At 41.2% G+C, this 18,898-nt stretch overlaps 1 protein-coding gene across 1 annotated transcript; it reads left to right on the top strand.

Moving 5' to 3' along the window:
* Window positions 1–12,922: 12,922 nt before the first annotated feature.
* On the top strand, window positions 12,923–17,982 carry LOC110697895 (ADP,ATP carrier protein ER-ANT1-like). The gene is made up of 3 exons (XM_021875301.1): window positions 12,923–13,398; window positions 15,396–15,767; window positions 17,418–17,982. The coding sequence occupies exons 1-3, from the start codon at window positions 13,138–13,140 to the stop codon at window positions 17,721–17,723; spliced, it is 939 nt and encodes a 312-aa protein (XP_021730993.1). The 5' UTR covers window positions 12,923–13,137; the 3' UTR covers window positions 17,724–17,982.
* Window positions 17,983–18,898: the final 916 nt, after the last annotated feature.

The raw sequence follows: 18,898 nt of genomic DNA, 5'->3' as shown, positions 1-18,898 counted from the left end.
TCGGGGCAACGGATTCTACTTTAAAGCTTCGGATTGCTGGGTATAAGTAGGGAAAAAATTCGGGTTAAGGACAAAAATTAGAGAAATCAGGGTGTGAATACGCGAACAAATCTGGAGTGACAAAGGAGCGTGGTGAGAGTGGCTTAAATATCTTCCAGAAGAAAGATTTTTGGGAGTCAGCGCCACTGAAAACCCCACTAATCCTATTTCAATTATCAGCATGTTCATATTCCTCACTAATTAACTGCCCACTAATCCATTCAACTTCCCCATTACTTCAAAAATAACAGTTATTAGCATCAATAACTCCCTAACTCCTCAAATTCAAATTACCATCATTTACTTCCCTCCAATTTTGCAAGTCAAAACCCGACCCGTCATTCTTCCGAATCGGGTCTGGGGGGCAAGTTGTTTGGGTCCAATTTCACCTCAAGGACTCGGTCCACAAATGATACAATTTGAAGCCCAAAGCAGGGTTCAACTCTCCAATTCATGCCAAGTCAATCAAACCCAGTCAATGGCAAGCCCATTTGACTTGCGGCCCACTTATCCATCAAGTCAAGGTATAAAAGCCTCCAAGTAAGTCAAAGCAAGGGGATTATAATTCAGTTCTTCTCTCATTCACTCTCACACAAAAATCCGTACGCTCTTAGTACTCTTTGGCACTGCTCTACCTAAAACACATTATTGACTTCGCCATCGCAGGGGACTTCCTCGGCACAACCCCCCGAGGCTCGTTTACGTGTGTTCTTTATGCAGGAAATCCTCGGCCAGCCGCAGCTAGAACCAAGACCAATCTTCTCCTAACGAAAAGGACCTGTTGAATGTCCTATTGTTTTCATACCGAAACAAACGGTGCTACAAACGACGTTAAACAACAGTACCCATAATATTTCGGGGTTTTCTGATGTCCTGCGAGAGAGTTACAATTCCGGGACTGGTATCCTTGCGCCTGTACCTGCAAAACAACGGAGATTCCGTGTGGTGGGAGCTCCGCCTCCGACGATCAAGTTAGTACTTGTTTGAGGAGTAAAAAGTGCGGAAAGTAAAGAGGGTGATCTGGTTCCTCGAAGGGGAGGAGTGATCGGGGAGTGCAAATAATGCTAAGTCTGGTCTAGCGATTAGTATGCACGTGTGTTTAGGTTTCTCTAGGTGAGATGATTCTCTTGTTTAATGGAGACTAATGACTTGTTTATATAGCCTCGAAGTACGTGCCCAAAACTAGGTTTTCTGGGAAAACCAAGGACTGATAGGGCTTGCCTCGGGATTTGGGCCTTTGGCGGCCGCTTTCCAGGTTGGCAGATTATGGGCCACATGGCGTGGCTTGATTAGTCCTTGTTGGACCTCTTAGGGTGACAAGTGGCGGACGTTGATTGGCCCACATGGTGGACACGTGGCAGGTCCGGATTGGTCCAATTGTCATGGGTAATTTTACCCTAAACATTTGCCCCTTGGAAGGAGTAATCTCTCTTTCCAGGAGGGATTGTTGGGTTACAGACGACAGCTTTAAGTATAGACAACCTAGTAAGAATAGTGGTCGAGTACCTCTGTTTGCCAAAAAACAGGCGGACTCCTCATACCTTTTATGTTCCGTACTAGGTTGGTTGAGTGACTATGAGGTAACCTTGGGGTTCCCCTGTCTCCGTCACTTGGGTTTGAGTAATAGAGGAATCAGGCGGCTTAGGTCGACTGTCCCCCTTTATTCGCCAAGTTTTGCTTGGCTATTAACTCAAGCTGCGCCACAATGTTTTGGCATGGTTTTACAATATTTGATGGATTTCACCAAGTTTGATGGGGACAAGTCGTCTGTTTCTGTGAATAGGACGCCTGGTTTGAGTAGCTACGCCTGTATTAGTTACAGGTGGTAACTTCTGTCATTATTGGGAATAGTGGTCGAGGGGCCCTGTTTGCCAAAAAACAGGCGAACCTCTCATACCTTTTAGGTTTCATACTAAGTTTGAGAGAGTGACTATGAGTTAACATTGGAGTTTACTCAATCTTCGTCACTCCAGCTTGAGTAGTAGAGGTACCAGGCGGCGGAGGCCGGCTGGTCCCCTTGATTCGCCAATGTTTGTTGGCTATTAACTCAAGAGTGGTAACCTAGTAGGAATAGTGGTTGAGAGCTCCCCTGTTTGCTAAAAATCAGGCGGGCTACTCATACCGTTTAGGTTCCATACTAAGTTTGAGGGAGTAACTATGAGTTAACATGGGAGTTACTCAGTCGCCGTCACTCCTGCTTGAGTAGTAGAGGTACCAGACGGCGGAGGCCGGCTGGTTCCCTTGATTCGCCAATGTTTGTTGGCTATTAACTCAAGAGGTACCCCCTGTATTTATCCCAAGTAATACAGGCGGTCATCCGACTCAGATGTCAACTGCTACCACTGGCTCGGTTAGAGGTAAAGTTATCCTTGTCTCAGGTTTAAACGGCTACGTGGTTGTCCTTGGGGACAATCGTTTAGGGGCCGTGTGTTTAGTTTATAGAGCATTATTCCACCCAAAAGGGAGCTGCTCTATGCGACGAATCTCATCCGGAGGGATGTCGCCGGACGCCTGCTATGATGTTGGGACATGTCGTATTAGTTTAATTTTAAGAGAGGATCAGTCGGCCTGGCGCCTGGGCTGATCATCCGGCTTGTGGCCTTGGTTAGTTCTTGGTGAACGTAGGTGCTAAGTAAGAAGAGGGTAGCCGCCTGTTTAGGCACAAGGTTGGTTAGTCCCTCTTATCTTTTTTAGCTAAGTATAGGAGGGTGGCCGTCTGTTTTGGAACCAGTCGACCATCTTCTATGGAGAGTAGCCGACTGTATGTACAGATGGCATGCCCCACTGGTGATAAAGTAAAATACTCAATGGAGAGTAGCCAAGTGCAAAGGTACAGGCGGCATGCCCCACTGGTGATAGAGTAAAATACTCAATGGAGAGTAGCCAACTATAAAGATACAGGCGGCATGCCCCTCTGAAGATAGAGTAAAATACTCAATGGAGAGTAGCCGACTGTAAAGGTATAGGCGGCATGCCCCTTTGAAGATAGAGTAAAATACTCAATGGAGAGTAGCCGACTGTAAAGGTACAGGCGGCATGCCCCTCTGAATCAGTACCAATAATTTCAAGTGTTAGAGCAAATGGATCACTTAGTCCCCTTTCATGGAGGATGGATGACGTTGGGATGCCTCATTCTTTGACTAATGGCTCTAACTTCTTCGAATGGGGACATGTGGTCATGCTAAACTTGCTTTTATGTGGTTTGTGACCTTGCTGTATATTTCCATCCAGCCCCACTCTGTCTTTACTCATGCTATTTTAGGAGGTTGTTTTGCACTAGGGTTGGTGTAATTTAATGAGGGTCGGCTGCTTTCATAGCTTCATGCCGCCTTTCTTGCTTGATAGACTGTCACGCAAATAATGATGATTAGAACACTTGTGGAAACAAATATGCATGCGGGCAGCCGTCTAGCCCCACTCTCGGCATATTAAGGTGCTTGTCGCTAGTTCCGCCATACTCAGACCGGCTGGTTTTGCTAGGTGTGCCGACTAGCATTGCATGGAGGTGACCGGCTATTATTTTATGCTTAAGCATAGATGCTCATGCTCGGCCTTACTTATGATTGGTTTCAATGGCCGGTTGTTTTGAGCCACCCGAGTGTTATGAATTTATAACGCCTGTTTGGGCAATAGAGCTAATGCCCAGCTTTTCATAAAAATAGCCATGATACTTTTAAGATTCAAGAATCACAGTTTGAGCTTTTACATGTGGAGCATGCCGGCTGCTCTCGTGATTACGAGTCTCCGTTTGCGAGTGCCGCCTATTATAACAATGCCGATCATCCTTAGCCTATGATGGGGGCCGCCTATTTTGAGATGCTTGTGCCGGCTGTTTCAAAGAGGAGCATTAGCTTCTCAAATATTTGGAGGCCGCTTGCAAGTTGTGAGTTATATACTCTTGGGCTCAAATTTTGGCTTGGATGATCACTCATAATCGTAACAAACGAATGCCGCCTGACTCTTTGCATTAGTCTTAAGTGATCATGCGTGTAGGCGGCTTTCCCAATATTTCTTGTTTTCTCTTTTTAAAATAATCATAATAATGATAGTGGTAGCTTAGAGAAAGGCTATGAAATCATGATAATGATACCACCATACATTCGGTATGCCATTTGATTAGCATGCCGCTTGCTAGCTTGAAGTTCGTCATTGAGGTGTCGCCTTGCACATTCTCAAACAAGGAGCTTCACGGTTAGTTTATGACAATCAAGGCAGAATTGTTTCGGACACCATTTAACAACTAAGGTGGGCAGCCGGCAGACGAGAGCATGAGTTCAGCATTTTACTTGTATTTTTCTTGAGTAGTTGCAATTACACGCTATGTATTTTATGTATACATAGCCGAATGTGGTTTAGAGCCGCCTGGGCAGTTGCTGGGCACCTTTAGATGCCGGCTGCTCAAGGACAAGTGCTTTACTACGAACTATGCGGCCATTGAAAGTATCCATAGCTCTTGCTTTCAAGGTTTGAAGTAAGCTTCGCCGGGTCGTCTCGCTTGGGCGCCTCATCTCTCGTGATAAGGCTGGTTGTTTAGGAAGTTGATTGTTTCATTTTCCACCATAATGGCCGCCCAACATATAGTTAAAAAACAATGAGAGGTGTTCAAACTCTTTACTACCGACCTCGGCACATACATGTTGCTTGTGATGACACCTCAATGGTGGATGAGCAATAAGGGTCGCCTGTTTTAATTATGATTATGATTATTATGATTGGACGTCTGGTTGGATGCTGGGTAGGCTTTGGAACTGAGGCCTCGCTTTAGTTGACGTTAATGCCGATTGCTCAAGGATAGGCACCCATGCTTCGAACGCACTTGCGAGCGCTTGTAGCCGGCTGTTTTAACTTGGCTTGCTGCATTAAGTGCCGCCTGTTTAACATGGCTTGCTGCATTGGTTGCAAGGGCCGCCTGTTTTAACATGGGTAGCTGCTTATTGCGGCTGCTTTTAAGGTCACATTCAAGGCTATCACACACATTAGGTAGTGTGTCGAAAACCGCCTCCTTGTTTAGTTTACACGAGGCTACCTTGGAAGATCATAGAGTCGGCTGCATTGAGGCAATTTGAGCTGGCTGTCGCCTGTTTTTAACTCGGCTGGCTGCCTTTTGCTCGTACCGCCTGATTGCTCATGTGTGTTTATGGTTTTAGAGCTGGCAGACCGAATGTTCTTGTGCCAATTCCAGCTGCTAATTATTGGCAAGAACATTAGCAGATAGTCATTCAACAAGTGTCGGCTGTTTTAATTGCCAAATAGCCTGGCTTGTGATGGCAACAACCTACTCTTGCGTATTTATTCATGCATAACACACGCCCTTGCTTCCCATACATACAGCCGCCCCGTGCATTTCGGTATTTGGGTAGCCGAATGCTCTTGTGCCGGATGTTTCTCATACACTTGGTACCGCAACTAGTGTCACTTGACACCTGATGTTCACTCAAGAGCTGCCCCCGTCATGCGTGATAAGGGCGGCTGTTATGATCACACGGCTTGCTTGGTATCAATTGACATCCACTCTATTGGTGGCTACCAAGTCCAAGTACAAGCGGCTTAAGGTTTTGGCCGGAGGTCTTTATTAATTTGCTGGATGCTCAGCCTACTCGGCCAAGGTGTTTACCCGGTTGTAAGTATAGAGAATTAAGCAGAATTGTGTTTGCAATTTTCTGTGTGTTTATTGCTGGTGATAGTACAAATATTTATACACAGAAGTATCCTGTAAATTAGGCAACTACTACCAAGGTTACAGCAACTACTACCAAAAATACAGCCTAAATATTTGCAGAATAAATTGGTCAATATTTAGTCCCTTTAATTAAGGAACTAATTATGGTTATTTCTACACTCCCCCTCAAGTTGGGCATTTGGTGCTCCAATGCCTAACTTGCGTAATGTCTCATCGAATGCTTCACTGTTGACAGCTTTTGTCAGGATATCAGCTAACTGATCTCTTGATCTCACAAATGGAAGTTTAATTATCTTATCTTCCAGTTTGTCTTTTATGAAGTGTCTGTCTATCTCAACATGCTTCGTTCTGTCGTGTTGAACTGGATTTTCTGAGATACTTATTGCTGCTTTGTTATCACAAAAGAGTTTGCATGCTGTTTTTTGTGGAAAACCAATTTCACTCATAAGTTTCCGGATCCATAAGATTTCAGTTATCCCTTTTGCAATACCTCTGAATTCTGCCTCTGCACTTGACAAAGCCACTACTTTCCGCTTCTTACTTCTCCGGGTGACCAAATTACCTCCTACTAGGGTGAAGTATCCAGAGGTGGATTTTCTACCATCACGATCTCCTGCCCAATCTGCGTCCGTGTACGCAATTAGATCTAGGTGATCATTCTTGTCAAAGTAAATCCCAGTACTACTTGTACCCTTTAGGTACCTCAAAATCCTCATTACTGCTGTCATGTGTTGTACTTGTGGAAGATGCATGAATCTGCTCACTACCCCTACTGCATAGGCTATGTCTGGTCTTGTGTGAGCTAAGTAAATAAGTTTCCCCACAATCTTTTGATACTCCTCCTTATTAGTCAATTTTGCACCTTCAAGAATTTGAAGGCCATGATTTGCCACAATCGGTGTTTCAGCTGGTTTGCAACCAAGCATTCCTGTTTCTGCCAGAAGGTCAAGAATATATTTCCTCTGGTGAATGAAGATCCCTTGCTTTGATCTCAAGACCTCTATGCCAAGAAAGTATTTGAGATTGCCCAAATCTTTCATCTCAAATTCCTGAAATAATTTTCCCTTTAAGTCTGCAATCTCCTCCTCATCATTTCCTGTAATAATCATGTCATTTACATAGATGATTAAACAGGTGATTTTCTCTTTTTCTTTCTTCAGGAATAAAGTATGATCGGAATTACTTTGCCTATATCCAAACTTCTTCATAGCTTTTGTGAATCTTCCGAACCACGCCTTAGGAGACTGTTTTAGTCCGTAGAGAGCCTTCCTCAATCTGCATCCTTCCCCATCTCTAAAATCATGAGAATATCCAGGAGGTACCTCCATATACACCTCCTCGTCAATGCTTCCATGAAGGAAGGCATTTTTTACATCAAACTGGTACAAAGGCCATTCCTTGTTTGCAGCTACAGAAAACAGAACTCGTATCGTGTCAATTTTGGCCACAGGAGAGAAAGTTTCTGAGTAGTCTATTCCATATGTCTGAGTGTATCCCTTAGCAACCAGCCGTGCTTTGTATCTCTCAATAGTTCCATCTGCTCTGTATTTGATGGAGAATACCCATCTACATCCCACCTTCTTCTTCCCCTTTGGTAAGATGCATTTCTCCCAAGTCTTGTTTTTCTGTAGGGCCTGATACTCTTCTTCCATAGCCTGCTTCCATTTTTCATTCTTGACAGCTTCCTCCACATTCTTTGGAATGTCTGCGGAGTATAAAGAGGCATTGAAAGCTATGGCTGTGCTAGATAGATTTTCAGTGCTGATTCTTTCGATTGGGTATCTCGACCGTTGGTCCTCATATTCAGGATCATATCTCCTTGGTGGAACTCCTCTCGTACTTCTAGGAGGTAACTCATACCTGTTTTGTTCACTTTCATTGGAGACAGGATTAATTTCAGGCATATTATAGGAAACAGGAGAGCTTTCAGATGGTACCTCTTCAGATGGATGCTCATTTGGCGGATTTGGTGGAGACCGAAGAGGAAGTGAGACTACTGCTTCTGGGGTAGCATCGGTGGTATTGCCTACTTGTGTTGTAGGATCTGGGTCCACCATTTCTGGATATGTCAGCCAGCTAAGGTCATCACTCAAATTCTCCCCCTGAGGACTTAGCGGGGTGTAATAGTAAGTTTGTTCAAAGAACTCACAGTCTAAGGTGGTGTAGACCCTTTTTTGAATTGGATCGTAACAACGGTACCCTTTTTGATGAACCCCATACCCAATAAAGACACATTTAACTGCCCTAGGTTCGAGCTTATTTCGAGCTCGTTTTGGTAAATGAACATAGACAACGCACCCAAAGACTCGTGGAGGTAAAGAATGGACTGATGGGATGGTGACATGAGAGGATAAGGTGGCGAGAGGTGTTTTGTAGTCAAGTGGTTTACTGGGAAGTCGGTTTGTGAGATAGGTGGATGTAGCAATGGCTTCTGGCCAAAAACTAGACCGGGACATGGGATTCTAACATGATAGCTCTGGTTATTTCAAGAAGGGTTCGATTTTTCCGTTCAGCAATCCCATTTTGTTGGGGAGTGTCTGGACACGTGGTTTGGTGAATCAGACCATGGTCAATAATGAATTGTTCCATATCTAAGGTTATATATTCCCCCCCATTGTCCGATCGTAAAATTTGTGGGTGAGCATGAAACTGAGTGTAAATCATATGATAAAATTTAACAAAGACATCAAACACTTCAGATTTATGTTTTAAGAAATAAACCCAACTCATACGAGTACAATCATCCACAAATAAAACAAAATAAGAATAGTTATGGAACGCAAATTCAGGCGCTGGGCCCCATACATCGGAATGAATCAAAGCAAAAGGTTCATAGGCATGACTTAAACTAGGATGATAAGTATGTTTATGACTCTTAGCTAAAACACATGCTTCACAGTTCAATGCTACATCAATAATTTTAAATGAGGGAAATAAACGTTTAAGGTAACCAAGAGAGGGGTGACCTAGCCGACGATGCCACATCCAAACTTGGTTTTCCGGTGATCCATGAGCAAGCAAAGCGTTACCCTGTTGAGCCACCTCATCCACATAGTACAAACCCCCTCGTTCAGTACCACGCCCAATGATCCGTCCTGTAAGAGCATCCTGCACAATACAACCAGAATCCATTATTAAGACTGTACAATTAAGCTCTTTAGTCAACTGACTCACAGATAAAAGCTTATGAGTGAGACTGGGAATTAAAAGACAATTATTTAAATGAATGTCCGAGGTAACATCAACGGTCCCAGCCTGGGAAACAGGAATATATTCCCCGTTTGCTGTTTGAATTTGGTTACGATGGGTGGTTTAAGTGGCTTCAATATCTAATGGGTCACACGTCATAGTGTCAGTAGCTCCACAATCAAAAATCCACGGGATAGGTCTATGACAAACGAGGCCAAAAGATTTTTGGTTTAAGCTAGGGGGCTGAGTATTTTCAACTTGGGCTCCTATTTTTTGTTTTATTGGGCTAAATTTATTTTGTGGGCTTGGGGTTTTAAGAGGGACGGTTAGAGGGTGAGAGGGGATGGGTTTTTTGTGGGTTAGGTCTTCTACCGTCCTTGCCTCATCCTTCCCATTTTCAATCCCTTTTTCCATTTTCTGCTCTCTACCTTCCTGACCACCATAATTCTCGGTGGTACTTTCTGCTTCCTCCATGCTTGCGATCTTCTCTGCGCAACCTTCCTTGCCTGAGTTTTTTCCGCCACCATCATTGTCAGATCTACTGGGGGTTGGGCTCGATTTCACGGCAAGATGTGCCCTGCCGCCAGTCTGGTTCACGCCGACCTTGGTGGCGGCCTTCTTCTTTGTGTATTCCTCCCACCATTCCGGATACCCGATAATTTCGAAGCACCCCTTTTTGGTGTGTTTCGTTCCTCCACAATGGGTACACTTTAGGTGGGATTTGTCTTCTCGCCGGAATGAAGATTCCGACCGGCGATTAGCAACGAGCCCACTTCCAATTTCTGAGGGATTTTGTCCCGGTGATGAAACGCCGGTCATTATCCCGCGACGGGCAATTTCCCGTCTAATGAATGCGTATGCTGCGTCAATTGATGGAAGAGGGTCCTGATTCAGTAAGTCCCTCTTCTCTTTGTCCAGTGAGTCGTTAACACCAGCCAAAAATTGGTATAATCTCTGCCTCTGTATAAATGAATTAAAGAGGGTAATATCTTCTGAGCACTTCATTGGGTTTTGCATTCTCCTATCAATTTCTTTCCAGAGGGTATTCAGTTTACTGAAATACACCTCTAGGTTTTCGCTTCCCTGCTTCAAAGATGCAGCCTTTGTGTTCAGATCAAAGGTCTGTAATTCGTCCCTCCCACTACTGAGTAGGGTTTCAATGCCCTTCCACAGATCTCGAGCATGTTTATAATCTAGGAATTGGTTCACTAGATCTCCATCGATGTTTTCGATGATCCAGGACAGAAACAATGAGTCCCTTTGTGCCCACTGTGCGTACTCCGGATCATCTGGTGGTACGGGGTTGGCAGTGATGTGATTGAGCCTTCCCCGGCCACTAATTGCAATTTGCATCAATTTACACCATTTGGTGTAATTCGTAAAATTCAATTTTTCAGCAACACGCACAGTTTGTGATGTCCCTGATTAAGTGTTTATTGGGTTTTTGTTTGATTTCTGGAACATTTGGAACATTTGTTCCATCTGTTCCATAGAAATCAGTTGGTTGTTGTTGTTGTTTTCCGGTGGTTCCCCCATTTCAAGGTAAGTCTCCAGTATATGATGAGGCTAATTTAGGTTTCGGTTTCCCGAAGATCCGAACCTTACGGCTCTGATACCATATAGAGAATTAAGCAGAATTGTGTTTGCAATTTTCTGTGTGTTTATTGCTGGTGATAGTACAAATATTTATACACAGAAGTATCCTGTAAATTAGGCAACTACTACCAAGGTTACAGCAACTACTACCAAAAATACAGCCTAAATATTTGCAGAATAAATTGGTCAATATTTAGTCCCTTTAATTAAGGAACTAATTATGGTTATTTCTACAGTAAGCTCTCAAAGAGCCGTGTGACCCTTCGAGAATACTGCGTGCTCCTAGTCACGAGGCCTTGCTTGATACTGCCGCTTGTTACTCTTACATACGGCTTCTACCTCACTCACTATATGGCACAAAATATAGACGGCATTATCACCGTTTGTGACCTTAAATGGAGCTTTGCCGTATGTATAGATAGCCTGGAAGTGAATTGTTGAATGATCCTCAAAATGCTACCCCTGCACCAGCTGACCATCTCACAAGAATTTCAAGCAAGATTTTGGAGGGAATCTTATTATTTTCCCACATGAGAATAACAAATGAAAAGCTTTAATTGTTATAGTGGGTTGCCACCTAATGCTCTTGAGTGGAGCTTTGCCATATGACAACTAGTTTGCTGTCAAAGTGTCATATGGCTGGCATTTTCTACTTGTAATGAGTATACGTAAAATCAGTAGTTAGGCGGCACCCTTTTCCTTTTATTTAATTATTTATTTATTTTTTTATTTTAAATATCAATATCATAATAATGATTTGATAATTAATAATAGCTTACAAGCCTATCCATACGACTCTTGGCATCCGACCGTACGACGCTTGTAGTACTTGGCTGTCAAGCCGAATGCTCGGAGGCTGCTATCTTGCCGGCTATACCCATTGAGTGTCATGCTAGGCGCATGTAACTCCAATTGGGGGTGGTTTAGACCTGGCCGGCTACTTATGGTGCTGCCTGTCTAAGCATGGGACACGTATGATCTCAAGATCTCAAGCGAGAGGGGGTGCCTCCCGTCCGGTCTTCATAACATGGCTTGGAACACCTCATTGAGGAATTCCGGGGACTGTCTTGGAAGTCGGATGTTGAGGCCGACTCCGACAGTTGTTGATTTTTCTTTTGCTTGATTATCATTCGAGCATCAGAGTATGTCTTCTTTGATCCATCTAGATGAACATGCCAGATAGACTTCTACTTCCCTGGTGAGGGGAAGCGATACTTAGTCAAATCGATCAATGGCTCCTACCTCTCCTTAGGTCTAGGGTAGGGGGTCGCCTCTCGATCCTTTACAGGCTTCTTCCTCCCAGACTGGGAGGGTCTTCTGGCCGACTGTTCCTTTGGTGGATCAGTCGCCCTTTTGTTGATAAGTTTCTGGATCTCCCCCTTGAAACTATTCATGAAGGTCATAAGTTCGTTTATGGTGATGGGGGCAGATCCCTCGACCGCCTGTTGATGATCAGGCGGCGGGCTGGCTGGTTTACTGGATCCAGCCGGGCAGTCCTCCCGTTCCCTCCTTTCAGTGGGACGGGTGTGTCGAGCTCTTAGGGTCTCGTCAGAGGCCGTGTGAGTCTCGACATCGATTTCATTGTCAGTGTCCTGGTCTGACTGAACCAGGGGTCATCTATGGGACGCTTCTCACTTAGAACTAGTACAGACTGTGATGCCATCTCGAAAGTACTCTACCCACAAACGACGCCAAAATGTTTCGGGGTTTTCTGATGTCCTGCGAGAGAGTTACAATTCCGGGACTGGTATCCTTGCGCCTGTGCCTGCAAAACAACGGAGACTCCGTGTGGTGGGAGCTCCGCCTCCGACGATCAAGTTAGTACTTGTTTGAGGAGTAAAAAGTGCGGAAAGTAAAGAGGGTGATCTGGTTCCTCGAAGGGGAGGAGTGATCAGGGAGTGCAAATAATGCTAAGTCTGGTCTAGCGATTAGTATGCACGTGTGTTTAGGTTTCTCTAGGTGAGATGATTCTCTTGTTTAATGGAGGCTAATGACCTGTTTATATAGCCTCAAAGTACGTGCCCAATACTAGGTTTTCTTGGAAAACCAAGGACTGATAGGGCTTGCCTCGGGATTTAGGCCTTTGGCGGCCGCTTTCCAGGTTGGCAGATTATGGGCCACATGGCGTGGCTTGATTAGTCCATGTTGGACCTCTTAGGGTGACAAGTGGCGGACGCTGATTGGCCCACATGGTGGACACGTGACAGGTCCGAATTGGTCCAATTGTCATGGGTAATTTTACCCTAAACACATATGATTAGAAAAAAAAAAGTTGAATACCTACTTCCTTAATTAATTGAAAGTTGGGAACCTAAATCATATCTTAACTCAGTCTCCATCTGTTTCCTAACATTTTGCATTCCCCACATTGCCCATTCATTTAACATGTGAAATTACACAACTTACCCTCGATAAACACTCCAGGCTTATCAAGGAGATAAATATGAATTTTCTCAAAAAGGAGCCTAGGAGTCTGGGCCCCAAACATCACCATGAACTCAAATTCATGGTAACCATTACCCGTCATCCTTCGGTGGCGCTCTTCTCTTCTTCCCACCATTTTTCGTCGTCATTTGCTCCGCCCCACCTTCATCCGACGAGGAGGAGAGAGAAAATTACGGCGGCGTAGGAAAATGGCAACAAGAAAAGGGGAGAAGTTCTCGGCGGATTGGATAATGGGAGGTTCGGCGGCAGTGGTGGCGAAGACGGCGGCAGCACCGATTGAAAGGGTTAAATTGCTGTTGCAAAATCAGGGTGAATTGTTGAAGAGAGGTCGTCTTCATACTCCTTATATGGGTGTTTCTGATTGCTTCAAAAGGGTTCTTCGAGAGGAGGGTGTTCTTGCTTTTTGGAGGGGAAATCAAGCCAATGTCATTCGTTATTTCCCTACTCAGGTCTGTGATTTTTTAAAATTTTGTTTTGAATTTTCATGGGTTTTTGCTGGAATTGGAAATTAATTTGTGGGTTTTGTGATTTTTTTGGTTGATTGTTATTTTGTTTAAATTTTGTTTGTTTGTTTTCTAGATTTTATAGGGTGTATTGATTAATGTAGTTAAAAAAATTTGAATGGAAAATGAGGATGTGGGATATTTGTGTTACTTTCAGTTGATATTCACTAAGTGTTAATGTCATTGTTTTGTGGGATTTTTGTAAATAAGAATATACATTATGGAATTTGGTGTCAATTTGAAATAAGAATGTGGGTATTGCTCTATATTACAGCTTACTATCGGCATTGTAATGATGTGATTATGTTGTGGGATTATATTTGAATGAAGGAACAAAGGTTGATTTTTGTTTGGAAAGAACAAAAATTGATGATGTGGGTTTTGAGGGAAAAGAGTGAAAGCTAGGTAACAAATGTAGGGGATCATTGTTTTAGCATTAGATTGCTCATGAAATGGGGCTCTTCGTAACCTATTGATTGGAAAATAGTGAAAATAAGGGAAACATGTTAAGATTTTTCAGTCAATGTGCTAACAGGTTGATCGGAAAAGAGTGTAAACTTGGGGAAAACATTATTGAACTTTACTCAGTATTATATTTGGTATAAAGGAATTTCTTCTTAAATAATTTTATTTAGATGTGGATTAGGCCTGGTTGAAGCAAGGAAGTGCTGCTCAGAAACTAGTATGACAAAAGAAGATTTGAGCTTTGCTATTTGACATTGAATTTTATGGCCTGTTTCTGTTATACATATGCCTGCTCCTTGATAATGTCTTACTATTAGTTAAGGTGGTTTAAAGGATAAAGTGCTGATTACTGATAATGTGATGATAAATAATTTTTTTTTCCAGGGACATTGTTTCCCTTTATTCCAAAACAATAGGCCTCTATCTTTATTAAGTTAATCATTGTTTTATTTCAAAAATTTTTAAATAACAAACAACATAAGCAGTTTACCATTGGCTCAACTGAAAATGGGTTAGAATTCTCCTGCAAATTTTCAATATTTTCGGATTTAGTCAGTTGGAAGTTATGAGCCACTAAATTGTTTTCAAGACTTTGTAGAACATCTTGAATAAAATTCTTAATGAAATTCATCAAACCTCTGTAAAGTAACAAAGCTTATTGGACTTATATATAGCCTGATTGCCCTGAACCCTGCTTGGAGAATAAAATAAATCATCTAATTTCCACAAGTACTGGTTTTTACTTGTAAGAAACCAATATTCTTGAACTTACAAAATTTGCATGTTAGGTTTATGGCTGGTATGGGATTTAGTACCTTATATTTGCTTGAGGGATTCAGCTCAAATTGGGATTATGGGTAACATACTTACATACTAACATTTATGGCTTGATTTCTGAAAAGCTTCTGGTATTGAGGCTAACAAAATAACTCAAATTATTTCATACTTTTTCCTTTTATGGCCATCTACACCACCCAATTTCTTCACATTTGTTTTGGCTTTTTGAGTCAATATTCAAGCCAGTTCAAATTTTGCCAACTCTGGTTGCTAGTATCTGAAGGGAGTAACCAAATATCTGTTTGTCCTTCCTGTTCTTCTCCTAGGTTGTAATTCATGCACAAGCAATTGTTTCTAGCCTTTCTACCTATGCAAAATTTTCCTTTTCTTGGAAATCCACACAAAAAATAAAGTTAAGCTATAAGCAGTTTTAATTTAGATATGTAGATAATGAATCTTACATTTCTTACAATGATCATCACCTGTTTTTATCTCATATTCATGTTTTTGAATATGGTTGGAGTTTTCTTGGAATAACAATCATTTTAGTAGTAATGATGAAATTGGAGTTGAAGCATGTTTGCAATACTTCATGTTTTCTAATTCCTATTTGTTTAAAAGATAGAGAACTGGAATTTCTGATGTGTTCTATTTCCTATATGTTTAAAAGATGGAGAATTGAAATTTCTGATGCTATGCAGGCTTTCAACTTTGCATTCAGAGGGTACTTCAAGAGTCTTTTTGGACGTTCCAAGGAGAGAGATGGCTACTTGAAATGGTTTGCTGGAAATGTGGCTTCTGGAAGTGCTGCTGGAGCAACAACTTCAGTCTTTCTCTATCATCTGGATTATGCACGTACACGACTTGCTACTGATTCTCAGGGAGTTTCTATGAATGGACAACGACAATTTAAAGGATTGGTTGATGTTTACCGCAAGACATTGTCAACTGATGGAATTGGAGGGCTTTATCGAGGATTTGGGGTATCAATATTTGGAATTACACTTTATCGGGGTTTGTACTTTGGGATATATGACACTTTGAAGCCGCTTATTTTGATTGGGCCTCTTGAGGTTGGTCACTTTTTTTTTTTTTTTTTTTTTTTTTGCCGAGTATTCTATTACACATTTACACCCTTAGCTGTCTGCTTAGTTTTATTTTACTGAAAACCTTTGCAATGCAGCATTAATTTTGCTCCGATTGGGTTGACGGAAAATGTTAATGCCTGGAACTTTAACAATCTTGTTAGATGTCAATTGTCAAGTGGCAGAAATCATTCGTATTGAATGTTTGGTGGACCTCTCTTTTCTTATTGTTTTATGGTTAATTAGTTTAAATTCTTTTGTTCATCTTTCTCCTGCCACCATGGCACCGTTATAGGTAGCTGTAATGATTTTCTCATGGTATTTCTATTGAAGTAAGATCTATACAATTGAAAGGAGAGAAGCCCCAAGGAATTTGTTTCTTGTTGCCATTCTTTTTGACAAATGTTTTTATAGACATGTAGTGCACACTTCTTTTTTGCTGTTGCTAAAACAAGGTCAAAGGAGAGTGGTTTGTAGAAATTTTGTAAAAATCTCTTTTGCAGGTGCAGTCATTGCTTCTGCTTAATATTTGAGGAAAAAAGAGTAGGATTAGGCCTTAAAGAAAAGAAATAAAGATAGTGGAAAGTAGACTGGAGAAATAGAAAATGAGTTTTAATACAGAAAGGAGATAGAATCTTGATACTGAAGCCCCATGGTTGGTAATGCTCTATTGGAGATAATAATATAGAAGTTGTGGTAGACCAAGAATGACTTGGATGGAAGGGGTACCATGTGTTGAGGATATGAAATTAAGGTCTTCATGATCATATTATGGAATGCAATAGGAGTGATTGCAGGAAAATTATTAATGTAAGTGACTCGTGGAATGACATCTTGCTCCATGTTGGCAAGGACCATCCTTTTAGGATTGAGGATTTGATAATGTTTTTGGGTGGATTGGGCCTCTCCCCAAGTTAGACACAACATAAACATGTCAAAAAAAACCTTTGATTACCTGACCTAGTTAATTAATCTTGGATACTAACCCAGACTGTTTTATATACCGGGTAGTTGTGTTGACCTATTTAACTTTGTTTAAATTTGAAACATCAAGAGCATTCAAATAACGGATCACTCTCTCTGTCTGATTATGCTATATTACTAAAGTAGTTCTGGTTTAGCTAACTCCTAACTTTCTCGAGTATACTGAATTTTTCAAGAAATAATTCGGACTAATCTATCTCTTATTTTTACGTTGTGTTAGAATGTGGTTCGTAATATTTTCTACTCCCTCTGTCCACATATAAAAGTCCTCTTTGCTTTAAGTGTGAAAATTAAGAGTTTTAATCAGGAGGGAAGCTTATGGTAGACTGTGTAAATGTAACAAGAAATTATGGTAGATGATACTTTGTAAAAAAGAAACATAAGCTCTTTTATGGGACCCAAATCACATGATAGAATTGGGTGAATTTTCTATGTAAAGTAATTAGGACTTTTAGAAATGGACATCCAAAAATAATATACCAGACTTATACTTGTGGACAGGAGTATATTTTTAAGTCATTCAGGTTGTAATATATTGTATTTGTGTTTGAAAACTCATCACTAACCATACCCATTATCTTCATCTTATCATATACTAGTACTACTTTATTAAAGTATGAATTCTTATTGCTTTTTATCCTTGGATTGTTACAGGATAATTTCTTTGCTTGCTTTTTCTTGGGTTGGGGAGTGACAACTACATCTGGTATCTGTGCCTATCCATTTGACACCGTGCGACGGAGGATGATGCTTACATCTGGGGAGTCTGTAAGGTATTCTAATGCATTACATGCATTACGTGAGATTATTCATCATGAAGGGTTTTCTGCTCTTTTCCGGGGTGTTACTGCAAATATCCTTTTGGGTATGGCAGGGGCTGGAGTGCTAGCAGGCTATGATAAGTTGCACCGTATTGCTTATGGACATGGTTATAGGTTCGAGCCTTACAATAAGTTGTGAAAATGAAGTTTATAATATTCTTGCTTTTGTACAGCTTCAAACTTACTTAATTGTATCCCCATTGATTTTTCACAAAGGGATTCAAATCATTCAGAAGGAAAAATCACAGCCAAAAGTGTAGGAATTATAAGTCTCGTACTCATTGAATGTTCATTATTGATGCCATCAACAAATGTTTGTTCATAATGGCAATCCCAATTGTATCAACTGTATAGTTTCACCAGATCATATTAATGTAACTGCTTCTCTTTTATTCCTATGTGTTCAAATGCTTCCTTGTTCATGTTAGTATAATCTGGCCAATTCTGTTGTGGAAGAACCACAATGTTCTGAAGCAGAACAGCCTGTCTGGTGATGCCTGATCTTTGGCAGGGCTTTGGGGTTCCAATCTGTTTCTTCTGCTTAGCTCTAGTACTTACAGACAGGCATCAGGCTTGATTATACTATAGTTTACTTATAATATCCGTATTGCTTTCTTCATTTCACAAGTAATCTATTTTTTTTTTTTTTTTTCTGTTGAGTCATGGGGTCCATTATGACAACATCTTCTTCATTTTTGTTTCTATTTTGTATAAATGCTCCTTTGATCAATTAAGGTCAATCTGAAGTCTGATTTATGGGATGTTAATGTCTTGTTTCTTTCTCTCAAAATTATCATTTTGTGTATTATTGCTCCTGGTAGACTTGATTCTTGATTAGTCAGAATCTCATGTTATTTTTTTTGTTTAATATATATTTTTTTATTAATTTTTTTTTTTAATCCAAGCTTCTGGTCCTCTCCTTTAGATAAATTTGTGAAGTATTTATTTATTGTGTTCCTCTCATTCTTGATCACTATTCACTGGTCCGTATAAAGCTGATTCTACAACTAGTTTGAGATACATATACTTTCCCAATGTGATGTAAGAAGGGCAGGTTTCAGATACGAAATAGCATGACTTCATTTTCAGTTACAAAGAGGTGCAGTGCAACATATTTGTCTTCATACCAAAAGTCCAGAAATGTCAGTGATTTTTGGTACACTTACTACACTATCAAGTATAGATGTCAATGGACAATGGTTTCAAACTTGTTAAGGGTGGAGCATTTTGCGGTGTCAAGGTGGATTTCGTAGCTTCTTATTGGTGAATATCCTTCTTTTGTGCCTACATGACAGTATAATTGCTAGTATTACA

Source organism: Chenopodium quinoa, unplaced genomic scaffold, assembly GCF_001683475.1.
Source record: "Chenopodium quinoa cultivar QQ74 unplaced genomic scaffold, ASM168347v1, whole genome shotgun sequence".
NCBI classification, from domain to species: domain Eukaryota; kingdom Viridiplantae; phylum Streptophyta; class Magnoliopsida; order Caryophyllales; family Amaranthaceae; genus Chenopodium; species Chenopodium quinoa.
This window is presented reverse-complemented; position numbering and strand designations above follow the sequence as displayed.

Excerpts from the sequence above, each read along its gene's own strand:
- LOC110697895 (XM_021875301.1), top strand. The coding sequence starts at position 13,138 with ATGGCAACAAGAAAAGGGGAGAAGTTCTCGGCGGATTGGATAATGGGA. Across the intron at positions 13,399-15,395 it reads TTCGTTATTTCCCTACTCAG|GCTTTCAACTTTGCATTCAG; the intron begins GTCTGTGATTTT and ends GATGCTATGCAG. Across the intron at positions 15,768-17,417 it reads TTTTGATTGGGCCTCTTGAG|GATAATTTCTTTGCTTGCTT; the intron begins GTTGGTCACTTT and ends GGATTGTTACAG.